Here is a 13753-nt window from a genome sequence, read left to right on the forward strand (position 1 = left end):
CCTTTATTCTACAGGCCAATTCCTTAGGGAGGCTGGGAGGCTAGCTCAATCCTAGAATGTCCCTGGAGGATTCTCCAAACCTCTGGAATGACTCCAGTCTCCAGGATGCCTCAGGAATGAGTTACCTGGAACTGGGCCAGATTCCCTAAGGCTTACAAGGAATGAATGGGCCACAGAGTGCCAGGGCTCAGGTCACATGGCCTCTCATTAGTATTGCAAACGATTCTGTGCTTGAACTTTTAGAGCCTCCCCTGAGTGAAAATGCTCTGGGACAACTCTTCAGAGAATATCACTTCCCGTCCACATCCTTCATGGAGATCTACGACTGGGCACCTTCTGGGTCCAGGGTGTGTCTCTAGCCGTGTGTCCTTCAGGGCATGTCCTGTGACTTTCTGAGCGCGCACAGAACATTCCATCTACCTGGCTTGGAGGTGTGGCTTTCAAAATGTGCATTTTAAATAGATCAATTTCAGATTTTAATTTCTTATAAAAATAGTTTCTTACCTCTGTTCGTTGACCCAGAATTTGCTCTTTAAGCTGAAAGTGAAAACAAATCATACAATGAATCCCACTGGCCCAGCTGTGTTAACTTTCCTTCCGCTCATGGGGTGTCTCAGTCTTCAGGGGGCATTTTTGCATCTCCTGATATCCAAGCAACATGGAAACCTCGCAGCCTAGGGGCTGAGCTGATACGCATGCAGGAAAAGGACTAATGCTTTCCACTGCTGGCTCCTCAAGTCCCATCCCACATGCTGGGCTTCCTGGGACGCCCTGTTGTCAGGTTATTTGTCAGACCATCTGGAACCAGGTAACATGGCAACTATCATTCCGGTGTGAGTGGAGGCTGCAGGCCACCCTCTTCCACCTGCACGAATAAGGCTCTAATAATCACCTGCACACGTGGGGGAAGTTCTGACTCACTCCAAGCCCAGACTTCAGAGACTGACTTCCAGCCAATCAGGGGTAAAATGACAAGATGCCATCGGTAGACCTCATAGGTCAGGCTCACAAACTATCATTGTCATCAAACACAAAATCCAAAGTTCCATCATGCAAACTGGCTGCTGAGAACAAAGTTTGGGATGCTTGTTGTTTATCCCAGTATCTGCTTTTATTTTGGGGGGTGGCTGGCATTCTTTATTTTGCTGACTGCTGGCTCAGCCCTGCCTTCTGGCAGCTGCTTCCACCATCTGCAGTGTGTTCTGGTTAATTGAGTCCATTTATTCTTTGTGCATGGCTCTGGTAGGGGAGGCAACTGAAAGTACTACGTGGGCCTGGATCAGGGTTCCCATGATGCCATCTGGGTAACACACTCTTGTCAAGCTCCCATAGGGTTGGCTGAAGCCAGCCCGTCCCCAGCTGAGGCTTGATAACAGCGGCAGAGCTGGGAGAAGTAGACACAGATAAGAGTTCAGTGGCGTATTAAATGGCAGCGCGACTGGCGTTAATTTACAGCGAGAGTGTGACAGGTGCTGGGGACCTGGCTGGCCTGTGGGCTCACTCACATACTGTACCCACTGCCTCGATCCTATCTTGGTCTAATCTTGTCCTTTCTGCTGTTTGCTTCTTACTTTTCTGTCTTGTTTCTTTTTCCTCTACCTTTCCCTCCTTTACTCTTGCGCCTCCCTCCAAACTTTGTCTCTTTCTTAACTAGTGAAAATCTGAGGCTGCATTGTTAGATAAATCCTACATTTTTAATTTTAATTTTAGTAGTGTATGGGTTACCCATTGAGACTGCTTAGTCCAAACAAAACAAACAAAACAGACAAAATTAAACTTAAGCTGCATTCTCGATTGCTCTTTTTGTTAGTGTAGGAAAAAGAAGAAAAATTCCACTGCCCTGATTGTTGATAAATCATGTGAGAAAATGGCCTTCTGTTTTTAGTTAATAGTTTGTACAGGGAGCCAGGATGAAAAGCATAACAAGGGTCTCTTCTTACCTGGTTCGGATAAGGGCAGGATACGTCTTTACTAAGAAGTCGGAGATATTCCTGTCTGTGAGGTCTTGTAGAATTTCTGTGCTGCGCTGCGTTCTCTGAGACAGCGAGACATTCCTGTTAGTTACTTTGGAATGTGAGGCTTTACAGTTTGTGAAACTGCTTGTTCTTCATCAAAAGTTATGCTGGCTGTTGAGCGCCCCGCACTCAGTACAGTACCCGGCATATAGTTGAAACAGTAAATTGTGACATGAGTGAAAGAATTCAAACAGGACCTTACAATGTAATAAACCACATTCCAAATACACTTAGGACTGGAAGCGCCATCATCAAAAGGCTTTGGAGAATTCAAAAGAGCGTGAGTTTGGACACCAGGTGGCAATGTTACTTTACATTTGGGAATAGGTAATGGTTTAATTTCCCATTTAGTCATGAACCTTGGGTGTCAAGGGAATCAACCAAAAGTAGAGAGGGAACATTTTGGTGGCTTTAAAACCATGCTTCTCATTTTTATACACTTTCTGTCTCCTCTTCCCCTTTTCCTATTATACTTCCTTCTTCAGTTCACTTGCTGTACCTAGTTCCTTTCTCTAACGCTAGGAGAGCTGGCATCTACAGAACTCTGTGCGCAGGCACTGTGTCAAATGCTCTGCACACATTATATCCCTTAATCCCCAAACCCTCGTGACAGAAGAATTGTTACTTTATCTTACGGACCGAGAAAGTGAGTTCAGAAAGGTTGGCTAACTTGCACCGGGTTGTAGAACGTGTAGGTGGCTGACCTAGGATTTGAACCTATATCTGTCTGACTCTCCAGCCCTCACTCTTTTCACCCCATCACCCTGCGTCTCGAGCTGAGGATGGCATCCTGGGGAACCGCCAAATTCTCTGGGTGGAATCTAGGCTGGAACAATTGCTGGTGCCTGGGAATTTTATGATAAATTGTTGTCTAAAAATTCTGTAAATAAAGTACTCCTATAACTTTAACTCGGTGTATTCTAGAAGTCAGGGGTGGAGCACGTCCACCTGGGGACCCACCACCACTTAAAGAATTCGAGAACAGGATGGGGCCCTGCAGAAGACAGCATCCACCATCCGGCTTTCCAGATGAGGACAATTCACCACCTCGAACCTAGCCTGTACCCACACCTCTGGCTTAATTCCAGGCTGAATGGGATAGTGTGTTTCAGTGAGTACATGTAAATATGAGTGTGTGTGTGTATGTGTGAAAGAGAGAGAGAGAGAGAGAGAGAGAGAGAGAGAGAGAAAGGAAGTAGCTCCTGTGCAGATTCATGATGTTATATTTTTTTTTCTCTCAAGAGAGACATGAATGATAATGAGGAATCACAGGAACTGGTCTGTTCCAAGGACATTGGCTGTGGAGGCCTGTTAACATTTTCCCCCTAGGAACCAGGCACCAACCACTGAAAACAAGGTTCTATAAGCTGGACGGGCAGCCTTGAAGTTAGGACTTGCTGAGGAAAGGAATCTCCATATAGCGGCTCCTGGCCTTCCCTCCGCCCTGGCCAGGACTCGATGTGAGAACTCTGTCTGATGCTGGTGCGTTAGAGCAGAAGCAGCCGGAGGCCATAGGCAAACCCAGCAGAAGTAGAGCTTCCTCTTGGGGTACAGAGGACTGGGACCCACCCCCTCAGCTCCTCTTTAGGGATCCCTGTGATGCAGGGTGGCTGAGTTATGATTCAAAGGGGAAATATACTACTTGAGAAATAGAAAAGTATCTGCCTTTGGCATGTAAAAAAATAAAAAAAAGAAAGAAAGCAGGATGCTCATAAACAGAGTCATTCATAAGCCAGCTCCTGGGATTGATGCTAGGGCAAAATTTAGTTGTCTCCCATGACCTGCTCTGTCCTTCTGCCATCTGCCAGACTAAGAGACGGTTGGGTGCAAGGCCACCCAGACTCCCTTGACTTTTGATTCTGGCCAATGACATCCAAGTGTGGTAGCTTCTTGAAATCTTCCTAGAAGATAGCATATTTGCACAGTTTCCCTCTCTTTTTATTCATCCCTTCTTTCATTCTGTGGTCTGGAAAGTGGGTCCTGCTGTCTTGGCCAAGGAGGCTGAGGCCTGTTTACCATGGAGAAGCAGCGGGACAGAGAGTTCTGGACCACCTGCACGAACTTTTACAGGAGAGGGAAACACAGTGTCTTATTTCATCTGCTGTTCGGTTGGGGTGGTCATCATTCCATTGAGTGTAATTCTAAATAACACAGTTTCCTTACCCACATTATTTCATCGAATTCTCATAAAATGCTATGAAATAAGTTACAGTTATCCCCAATTTATAAGGGAGGAAAGTAAGGCCCAGAGAGGCAAGTAACCAAACCAATGCCTGTGCTCTCGACACCATGCCACCCTGCCTCTCTGGGCAGCATTCATTCATGGGCACATCATCAGATACGGCCACAGAATGCCCCACTCGGTGCCAGTCAGCAGGGAGGACCATTATCACCCCAAGACAAAGTGAGACTTCCCTGACCCCTCTGTCTCTAAAAGCCCTGGGAAAGGCTCACTGTGATATATTCTGGAGTTCAGAACACCCACGAGAGGATGCTGCTCAGAGCCAAGATCGTTGATGTCCCTGCAAAACATAGGTTATTGGGTGTGTGTGTGTGTGTGTGTGTGTGTGCGCGCGCGCGTGCGTGCATGTTAGTGACACAGCACATGGAAAGCTTTTTAATTAAGATTGTTAATAAGCATGCAAATACATATGCATTTGAATGCACACTACAACATTGTTTATAAGGGACAAAAGTTGAAAACTCAGGTCTAAGAATGAGAGCTTTGATAAATAAATGAAAGTAAATCCAAACAGTGGGATAAGCATGCAGGCATTAAAAACACTCATGTATATGCATATCAACATAGACATATGTTCATAATATGGTATTAAGAGAAAATAGCAGGGTTTTATAGACAGCATTTTGAATATAATCCAGTTTGAATGGGTAAAAACCAAATGTTATTGGTGGTTATTTCCAAGTGATAGGATGATTTTTTTTCTTCTGACTCATCTGTATTTTCTAATTTTTCTATCATGAGCATGCATGACTTGCATAATGTTTCAATGTTTAGAGATATTTTCTTACTAGATTGCATAGGAAGTGTGTGGTGGAAAACAGGACACCGGGGGTAGCCCCACTGAGAGGACCCAGAGAACCTCATTAGGTCCTGTACTCTACCGTCAGTTTAAAATGTTGTTTAGCCCAGCTGGCCTGGCTCAGTGGTTGAGCATTGACCTATGAACCTGGAGGACACAGTTCAATTCCAAGTCAGGGCACATGCCCGGTTGAGGGTTTGATCCCCAGTGTGGGGTGTGCAGGAGGCAGCCGGTCAATGATTCTTTCTCATCATTGATGTTTTTCTCTCTCTCCCTTTCCCTTTCTCTCTGAAATCAATAAAAATATATTTAAAAAAATAAAATGTTGTTTGGCCAGGAACTCAGGGGCACAACGTTTCCCCCCACTCCCTGCAGATTCAGGGCCTCCAGTTTCCCACAGAGGGTCGAGGTACCTGAGGGGGCGGGAGCCCCCCTGCGCCCTCGGGGCACTCAGGGAGCATGGTGAGCTTCTCCCTGGTGCTGCACCAGCAGGAGGGCGAGGGGTGGTCTGGTGTCCATTTCTGCTTCTGGAACAGGTGGGTGACGTTCGGGGACACAGAGGGGATCTTCCAGGGGGTTGAGTTGCCACAGGGGTACTCCCTTCATGGAAGACAAGAAAATAGTTCACAATCAGCCCCAAAGTGTAGAGAAAGCCCTAGAAATGAGAAGTAATGTTTATTTACTTCTCCTCCCCAGCCTTTCTTCCTCGTCCTCAGAGCCATAAACTTTCTTCTTATGCTCTCAGAGGTTAGTTTCTGCTCAAGAAAAGTCAAGACTAGGGTGTGTGTTTTTATTGACTGGGGGTGGGGCTTGTAAAATGATCTAGTTTCTGGGCAGTTTTATCTCTTTTTTCTCTTCTGGTGGCTCTAGCTGTTGAGAGACAATAAATAAAAGAGGAATTTGAAATTAGTCTATGTTTGGTCCTTATCACTGGCTCTGAAAAAAGCTGAATGAGAGAAGCAGTGAAAATTGTATTGAATTGTTAGAATTCTTGGTGGATTTCAGCTGCCCTCTAAAACTCCCTTCTCTATACACATAGGAGTAATGGAAAGGTGGCCACACATGTAAATTAAGGCCATTCCAGGTCCCATTACACCACTGGCAGTCCCCACCTCCCTCCTTCCCCTGTTCAGATTCCTTTCAAGTAGGTTGTGGAAGCATAAATCAACTTAGCATGGGACTTTTGATATCGGGAATTGCAAAGATAAAGAGCTGCCCAATGAAGCAGGGGCTTCCTGAGAGGGAGTGAACACCTTGCACGTAGGTACTAGAGGAAAAGCTGGGTGAGTGCTGGGCAGGGAGAGTAATGTGTACAGAGCAGGACTGAGACAGGGCCCGTCCCAACCCTGCCATCTCCATACGCCACCATCTGGGTCTCCCAGGGCAGCTGTCAGTGTTAGGGCGGGGTGCACAGGGACTTACGGGAGCCACTCTTCCTTTAGGCAGCGGTTGCCAAAGCCTGGCTTGTTCAGGAGGACGTCTGCAAGTGCTGCAAGCCGCTCACTGCCGGGCTGGTCCATGCTAGACAATGTGAGAGGGGCTTACTCAATGGGCACGTGACTGGGACAGAGGGACAAAGCAGCCAACATGCGACTCAACAAATGTTTTATTGAGTGGCTACTTCATGCCAGGCCTGTACACAGGGCACAGAATGCTGCATTGGGTGGTTATAGGTCTTCTGGGAAGGTGGCAGCCTCCCCCAACACACCCAGTGATGGCATATCACATCTGTGCCCCACAAAGATGAAGCTGCCACCAATCACCTAACCTTGACTTTCTCTTGTCTTACTCCTGGCAGCCCTGGTTGTCCACTTGGGATCACCTTCCAAGTGGCAGGTTCCTTAATTTTCTTTCTGAGGGCAGTCCCAGGACCCCTGCCATGTTGGTGACTGTCCCAGGGAGGGGGAAGGCCAGGGCCCTATCAAGCAGCATGTGACCCAGTAGCCCCACACCACATAGGAGCAAACGATGACCACTGGGGACAGGTCTACGCACCTGAAGAAGGTGTACTGCTGCCCATACATCCAGGGGTGAAGGGTCAAAGCAGGGTATTCACCAAAAGGAGGGATGATGATGGAAAGCATCAGAGCCAGGAACACAAAAGTGGCTGGGAGCACAATCTGTGGGGAAATAAACATGGCAACATGGGCTGTGGGCTGTGGTGTGCAAAAGATACACAAACTTACACATGTGTGCACTCACACACATGTTCATTCTTTTAAATGTTTCATCTGCAGCCTCATAACTGGCCCTGGTGGAAAGTCAGGCTTCTGGGGAACATTATGGGCAGCACGTGCAAAGGCAAGACATGTTCTGATAACCATTGAAGAGGTGAAGTAGGCCAACACTGAACACTGAAGTAGCCCCAGCCAGGTGGCTCAGCTGGATGGAGTGTTGTCCTGCACACTGAAAGGTCATGGGCTTGATTCCCAGTCAGGGTGTATATAGAAAGCAACTGATCTATAGTTCTCTCTCTCTCTCTCTCTCTCTCTCTCTCTCTCTCTCTCTCTCTCTCTCCCTCTTTTCCTCTTCCTCCCTCTCTAAAATCAGTAAACATGTCCTCAGGTGAGGATTTAAAAAAACAACTACAAAACATTGAAGTAGGCCAGTGTTTAGCTAGAGGTCAACCTGAGTTTCTTTTTCAAATAAAAAACATACAAAGAAAAAAAGAAGACAATAACCTTGATATGTAGGGTCATTGCAAGAATAAATGAAAAGTATTGTAAAAATAACAACATTGACAATATTCACTATTATTCTGTTTTTCCCTGCTTAGGGAGGTCAAGTGTTAACCAAGAATCAAAGTAAAGGTTGGCAAGGAGGAAACAAAGGCAACAGAATTAAAGAGCCATTCGCTGCTGAGCCTGAGCCCAGGGGCACAGAAAGCCGGGCAGAGGAGGGAAAGGCCAGGAGGGCCAGGCAGGCCCGGCCAGGAGCCACCCAGCACAGCCCAGACCCACAGCAATACCTGGGCCAGGAAGTCCTTGCGGCTGCGGACGGAGTGGTGGAACCGCTTGACCAGCAGCGCCTGCACATGCTGGATGACCAGCCGTGCTCCTGTGTTGCGCCGGCCACCCTGCTCCGCAGGCTCCCGGGAAGGCTGGCCCTGGGTGGGAGGAGCCGGCTCTGCAGAGCAGTTGTCGGAGCCCTGGGGAGTCTGTGTGACCTCCTTGCTAGAACCCGAACAGGGGTGTCGCAGGCTTACGGTTTCTCTTTTCTGCTGAGTGTTGCCTGGGAGTGAATTAATAAATTAGAAAAAGCACCCACAAAGTCTGGATCTCATGTGCTATTATTTTCTTACTCTATTAGATTTCCCTTCATTTAAATCAGCAACAAAATATCAGGCCAGGTAGGTTAATGAACTTATATAAATTCTATTGTGTAGTGTAAATCATTTATAGAAAAAATAAGCTGAAATCACTTAAATATTCTCTATAGCAGTTAAACAAAATAGATCTAAGTGCACTGAGGTTGAAAACATATAGCCAAATAGAAGACGATATGTGTAATAAGATCGTATTTATATTAGAGAGCACATACATCATATATAAAGAAACGTGATATTTTCTACACACACACACACACACACACACACACACACACACATGCACACACAACTGCCAAGCTTCGAAAGATTGCCCATAAACTGTTGACAGGTTACCACTGCAGGGCAGAACTGGATAAGGGGTGAGGGATGAAGTGGGAAGGGTGATTTCAGCCTTTTTTAAAAAATATTATTTGAAAAATGTTTAACAAAAATATATGTTCATATATAACCTGTGTACTTAAAAAAGGGAAAGGCAGAGTCACTTGGTTATTTCTGATTTCTTAGAGGCCACCATGGAGTGCTGGAAAGAGTAATGAGCCAGGAGTTAGGAGATCTTGGTTTGAATCCTAACTCTTGCTGGACTCATTGGATAAGTGATTCAACCTGCCTGAATCCAAGTTTTCTGTTCTGTAAAATGAAACAGAACATTTCACAGGGCTGCTATAAAGATCAAATGGGCTAACACATGTGAATGTGCTTATTATCATTGTAGGTTGTCAGTTATGTTCAAGCTAGAGTTTATCATTACTGTTCAATGTTCATTTGCAGGACATGTTGTTGAATGTAAAGAGAGAGGCTGGAGGACCTCCGGTTGGTCCCTGGCTGCTTTTTTAACCCACCTATTATACCTCAGAACAAGGGCAGCTGCAGAGGAGCTGGGTCAGCTCAGTCATCCTTTCAGCCAGCATTCTCCGGCACCTGCGATGCAACAGGCCTGGCTACTCAGGGGAAAGAACTTCTCCAGGCTCATTGACTACAGGGCGCCCGAGTCCTAGTTGTCTGGACTCTTTCCTCCTGATTGGGGCTCACATTTGATGTCTGCGGTGGCCGGCCCCCCTTCTGGATGCCTGCTGCTTCTCTTTATGTCTATCCCTGGTCCCCGTCCAGCCTGAGCCCACTCTCCCAGCCAGAGCAAAGTTCATTATTAGAATCCCAGTTTGTCCCTGGCTCTGCTGCCCTCTGGTGGTAACTGGCTGTGAGCCACCCCTTCAGGAGTGGCATTGACCCTCTTGGTACCATGAAATGTGTGAGTTCAAGGTACAGCTACTGATTCCTTCAGACTTTTAGACCAGATCTGAAAATGTCCTCTAAAACTGAGTAAATGCAAAACAAATGCACTTAGCCATCTGAAAAATGGGAGGTAGTGAGAGTTTGGCCTTGGGAGTCCTAGATTGAAAGCTACAACTAGAAAACTAGACTCAGAAGCCTGTGTGACTTTAGGCAAGTCATCCAACCTGCGTGAGCTCAGTTTCTCCCAGGTAGGGCTAATTCCTGCCTTACCCATCTCATGAGATTACAGTGACAATCAAATGAAACAATGGGTGTTAACTGCTTTCTAAACTGTAGGAGGCTCACAAGTTTGAGGTAAGAGATGATTTATAAATGTTGAGATTAGCATGTCTAAATATTAATCAGAAATTGCATACCGTGTTAAGACTTGGCATGTATTAACTCACTTAATTCTCTCAACAACACTAAAAGGTTGATACTATTATTGTTCCCATTTTGCAGATGACGAAAATGAGGGACAAAGAGGCTATTTAACCAAAGCCACTCACTTAGCAACGTGTGAAGCTCAGGTTTGGTGTTTGGTTCACCGCATTCTAGAGGCTACAGTCTTAACCTCTATCCTTGACTACCTCTTTGGAACTTTCCATTATTTGCCCAGGCTGGCCAGTCTTCTGATGTGTAATTTGTTCTCTAATTAGTAAGAAGGATTATTCTCTGCAGGTAAAAGACCCCAGTTCTGGAATCTAGCACAGATCTACCTGGGTCATGGAGCACATTTGGGCTATAAAATTTGACCATTGGAAGTTCTGAGCATAGCTGATAAGTAAACTTCTGGGATCTATTGTGAAGCAAGATGAAAACCATATCTTAAGAGCTGGCCACAGAAACCCCACAGGGAGAAAACAGTTTTTGTTCAGAAAAATGCCATGAAATGCCACACTGGACAGAAGGAGGTAAGCAGTGGCAGGAACCCAAGGCAGCAAAGGAGAATTGACACACAGCTTCTGAGGAGAGAGGAAAATGAATGGGACAGAGGAGCCAGGGAGAAGGTTTTATCAGTGTGGGCGAATGCCTATTGTTCTTTGTTCTATCTAAAGTAGCCTGTGTTGTGGCAGGTAACCCCTCCTGCATGTCCATCTCCCACCCCCACCCTCCACAGTAAAGTCTACTGTACTCATGACTGCTTTGTGTGGCTTAGGGGTTTTGGTGGAAATCACAGAAGGGGCTAGATGGCCCCGAGGCTCACAAATGTAGAAGAGAAACCCCCAGAATCGACAGAAATGATGGTCCCCACAGTTTCAAATTTCCACAGGGTGCTAAGTGAGGGTTCAGAATATCTTGGTCTCAAAGAGGCCAGGAGACCTTAGCTGGCATCTGGGTTGTATTTACTGTCACCGTTATCTCTAAGGGCTCTGCAGGCTATCACTCATGCAGACAGGAGCTGATCAGAGGCCTGGTGGAGATAAGAGGAGGATAGTGACCTGGCAGGAACAGAGACCTGGCGGGGGTGAGAAGCTCAGGTACAGAAGCTGATTCATCCAGCGTTCCCACCCACACCTAACTCCATCTGCTCTTTCTTTGTCCTTCAAAGGAACCAAGAATGCCAAATGCCTGTTGTTTGGATGCCAGATAAATACTGTGGAGGAGTGTTTGCCTGCTTTGTTGTTTTTCCTTAGATTCTCAAGAGGGAGCTTAGGGGAGGGGTATGGCGAGGGGAAAAGCCACAAACTCCAGCACTGTACCAGCAAACAGAGGTCCTGAATCAGAGTCCTCCGTGACCTTCAGAAATATCTGTCAAGGGGAAAAAAGAGAGAATTTGGTTTAGATATTCCCACTCTCAGAAAAATCTAAGCCAAACTCAATTTTGTTGGGGACTGCTTCATAATGGGAAGAAAATACATTCTGACTCTTTATCTGAAAACATGGTCTTCTATAAACACAAAAGGATATGCACACAGCGACCACAACTGCATAAAATGTGTGTGCATATGGACAAAGGCAGGAGGAAGTAAGCCAAAGAATGAAGATAGATGTTATGCTGGGGTGGGGACTTAGAACTTTTTGCCTTTACAAAACTTCCCTCTAGTGTGAGACTTTTGCATGTCTTTGGTATCTGACAAAACCAGCTGTAACCTCTGCCTTACCTCTTCCAGGGGAGTGTCAGAAATACCAAAACTGCTGAGCCCCAGGTCAGCCAGCGTCTCCTCCAGCTCTCTGAAAAGGCTGGCATATGCCCTCTGCTTGAAATTCTTATTAGGAAGAAGGAAGATCAGTTCTTGACCAATGCATTCCACCAGCTTTGCCTCTGGAACATGGTGGCGAACCACCTCCATCAGCTCATTCATGTCCCCTAGGACAAGAAAGAAGATGGAGGCCAACGGTTTTCTAGAACCAGGAAGACCGTGCGCTTGCCTGGGTCCCCTCCTTCCTTCCCGTTGAGGAAGGAGCATCTTGCCCCTGGGCAGTGACTCTTTGAGAGGAGTAACTGCGCTTTCACGTCAGCTTTTAGCTTAGCTGGCCCTGTGACGGGCACTGAGAGGGAGAGGGAGGTGGGAAAGTGTTCTCACTAACTAGCCGTGCACCTCTGGGAGGTCATGCCATGTCTCCGGGTCAATGTTCCCCTTTGTTCAAGAGAATGTTCTGTCCCTCACAAGTTAGGTAACATTCGGCAGGTCAAATCCTAGTCTCTTCATCTGTGAAAAGGGGAAAGTAATGGCATCAACTTAATTGTTGTTTGTGAGGACCGGATGAGCTGATTCATATACATGAGAAACTCAGGCCACGCGCTTGGTGCGCAGATGAGTGGTAGTGGCTGTTGGTATCATGAACATCACCTCTGTTGTTCATTCTTATTCCCCACAAGCCTGAGGGTTCAGTCAAAGGTGCTTTCATTTTCCTGGTCTGGCTCAAGCTCTAGGGGGCTTGCCCAGGATGCACATCCCTAGACTTGGTAACTGAGTGGGTGAGAACTCCCCTTTTTAATTCACACACCCATGCTGCTCTAACTTTTCGGAGGGCTGTGCCAGTTCCCTTGGGATTGCACCTGCCTCCTCGAACAAAACAAACCCTAATACCCAGCTCACAGCAGATGCAGGAAGGGGTTGAGAAGCTGTGGCAATGGAGGGGGGGGGATGGAGCCTGGGGTGTGTGGGGAAGTGTCCAGTATCAAGTATTGACCTTATATCCTCATACAATAGGAACTGAATTTTATGCACAAGCATACATTTTATGTGCAACCCTGGGAGGTCATGCCATGTCCCCAGGTCAATTTTCCCCTTTGTTCAGTAGAATGTCCGCTCTAATTGTAAAATGTTTAAAGCAGTCATTTGAAGAGGCAGTCCCCAGCCCATTGTCATGAGAGGTAGGTCAAAGGTAAAGGGATTCAGGGGACTCAGACCCAGCTCTTTGTGCATTTCCCCTAGCAGTCCTCTCAGGTCAGGATACCCAGATTGAGGGGGAAAATGTGGTAAGTAGAAAACTTTGTTTTTTATTCTTTTTTCTTTGTTTTAGAAATGACCTACTTGGAGGGATTACATGGCTTTCGACCCAAATCCTCCTGCCTAGCTGGCTGAAAAGCTTGTTTTATGTCAAATCTTCACATTGGACTCAATTGTCTCTAGTTCAGGGATGACTTCATTCAGAGGCTGGAGGCTCCTGGCCTGAGGAAGCAGCTCTGCCCTAAAGCTCTCCAGAGGTCACGCTCATTGTTCTCTCAGGAAGGAAGTCCAACCTGAAGCTGCCGGATTCCCAGGGATTGAGTCTCCGAAGTGTGTCAGCCTTTCCAGAGTGGTCCTTAGGGGTGCAGGGAGGTCTGGGAGTGAGTGCGTGGTGCAGGGGTGTGGACTAGGGATTAAAATGACTTCTGCTCTGATTCCGGGCATAACTACTTATTGTGCTCCTCACGATGCACAGCATCCCTATTCTAGTAAAACAAAATAAATCTTTATTTAGAAATCAAGGAATATTTTTAAACATCACCCAGGCAGCAGGCTCTCTTTCCAACCTGATTATGGTGCACCACAGTAATTAGTATTCATTTTCAAAAAATTATCAATTTCTTGCCCAAGATTCCTCCTGGGAGGGAACCTCAGAAAGCAGGAGGAACCCACAGCAAAGCCGGCGAGGAAAGAGACAAATGT

General features: G+C 46.5%; 1 protein-coding gene across 4 annotated transcripts in view; it reads right to left on the reverse strand.

Annotated features, from left to right (window-relative positions):
* Positions 1-13753, reverse strand: part of ABCA4 (ATP binding cassette subfamily A member 4) — a 130580-nt gene that overhangs the window by 54212 nt on the left and 62615 nt on the right. For all 4 annotated transcript variants that reach the window (XM_036351686.1, XM_036351688.1, XM_036351687.1 and 1 more), the window contains 8 exons: positions 11759-11964; positions 11357-11405; positions 8025-8287; positions 7052-7176; positions 6479-6577; positions 5470-5656; positions 1941-2035; positions 505-537 (listed from right to left, as the gene is read on the reverse strand). In XM_036351686.1, coding sequence (XP_036207579.1) covers positions 505-537; positions 1941-2035; positions 5470-5656; positions 6479-6577; positions 7052-7176; positions 8025-8287; positions 11357-11405; positions 11759-11964 — 1057 coding nt within the window. The remainder of the gene's footprint in view (positions 1-504; positions 538-1940; positions 2036-5469; positions 5657-6478; positions 6578-7051; positions 7177-8024; positions 8288-11356; positions 11406-11758; positions 11965-13753) is intronic.

This window comes from Myotis myotis, unplaced genomic scaffold (assembly GCF_014108235.1).
Source record: "Myotis myotis isolate mMyoMyo1 unplaced genomic scaffold, mMyoMyo1.p scaffold_m19_p_2, whole genome shotgun sequence".
NCBI classification, from domain to species: Eukaryota; Metazoa; Chordata; class Mammalia; order Chiroptera; family Vespertilionidae; genus Myotis; species Myotis myotis.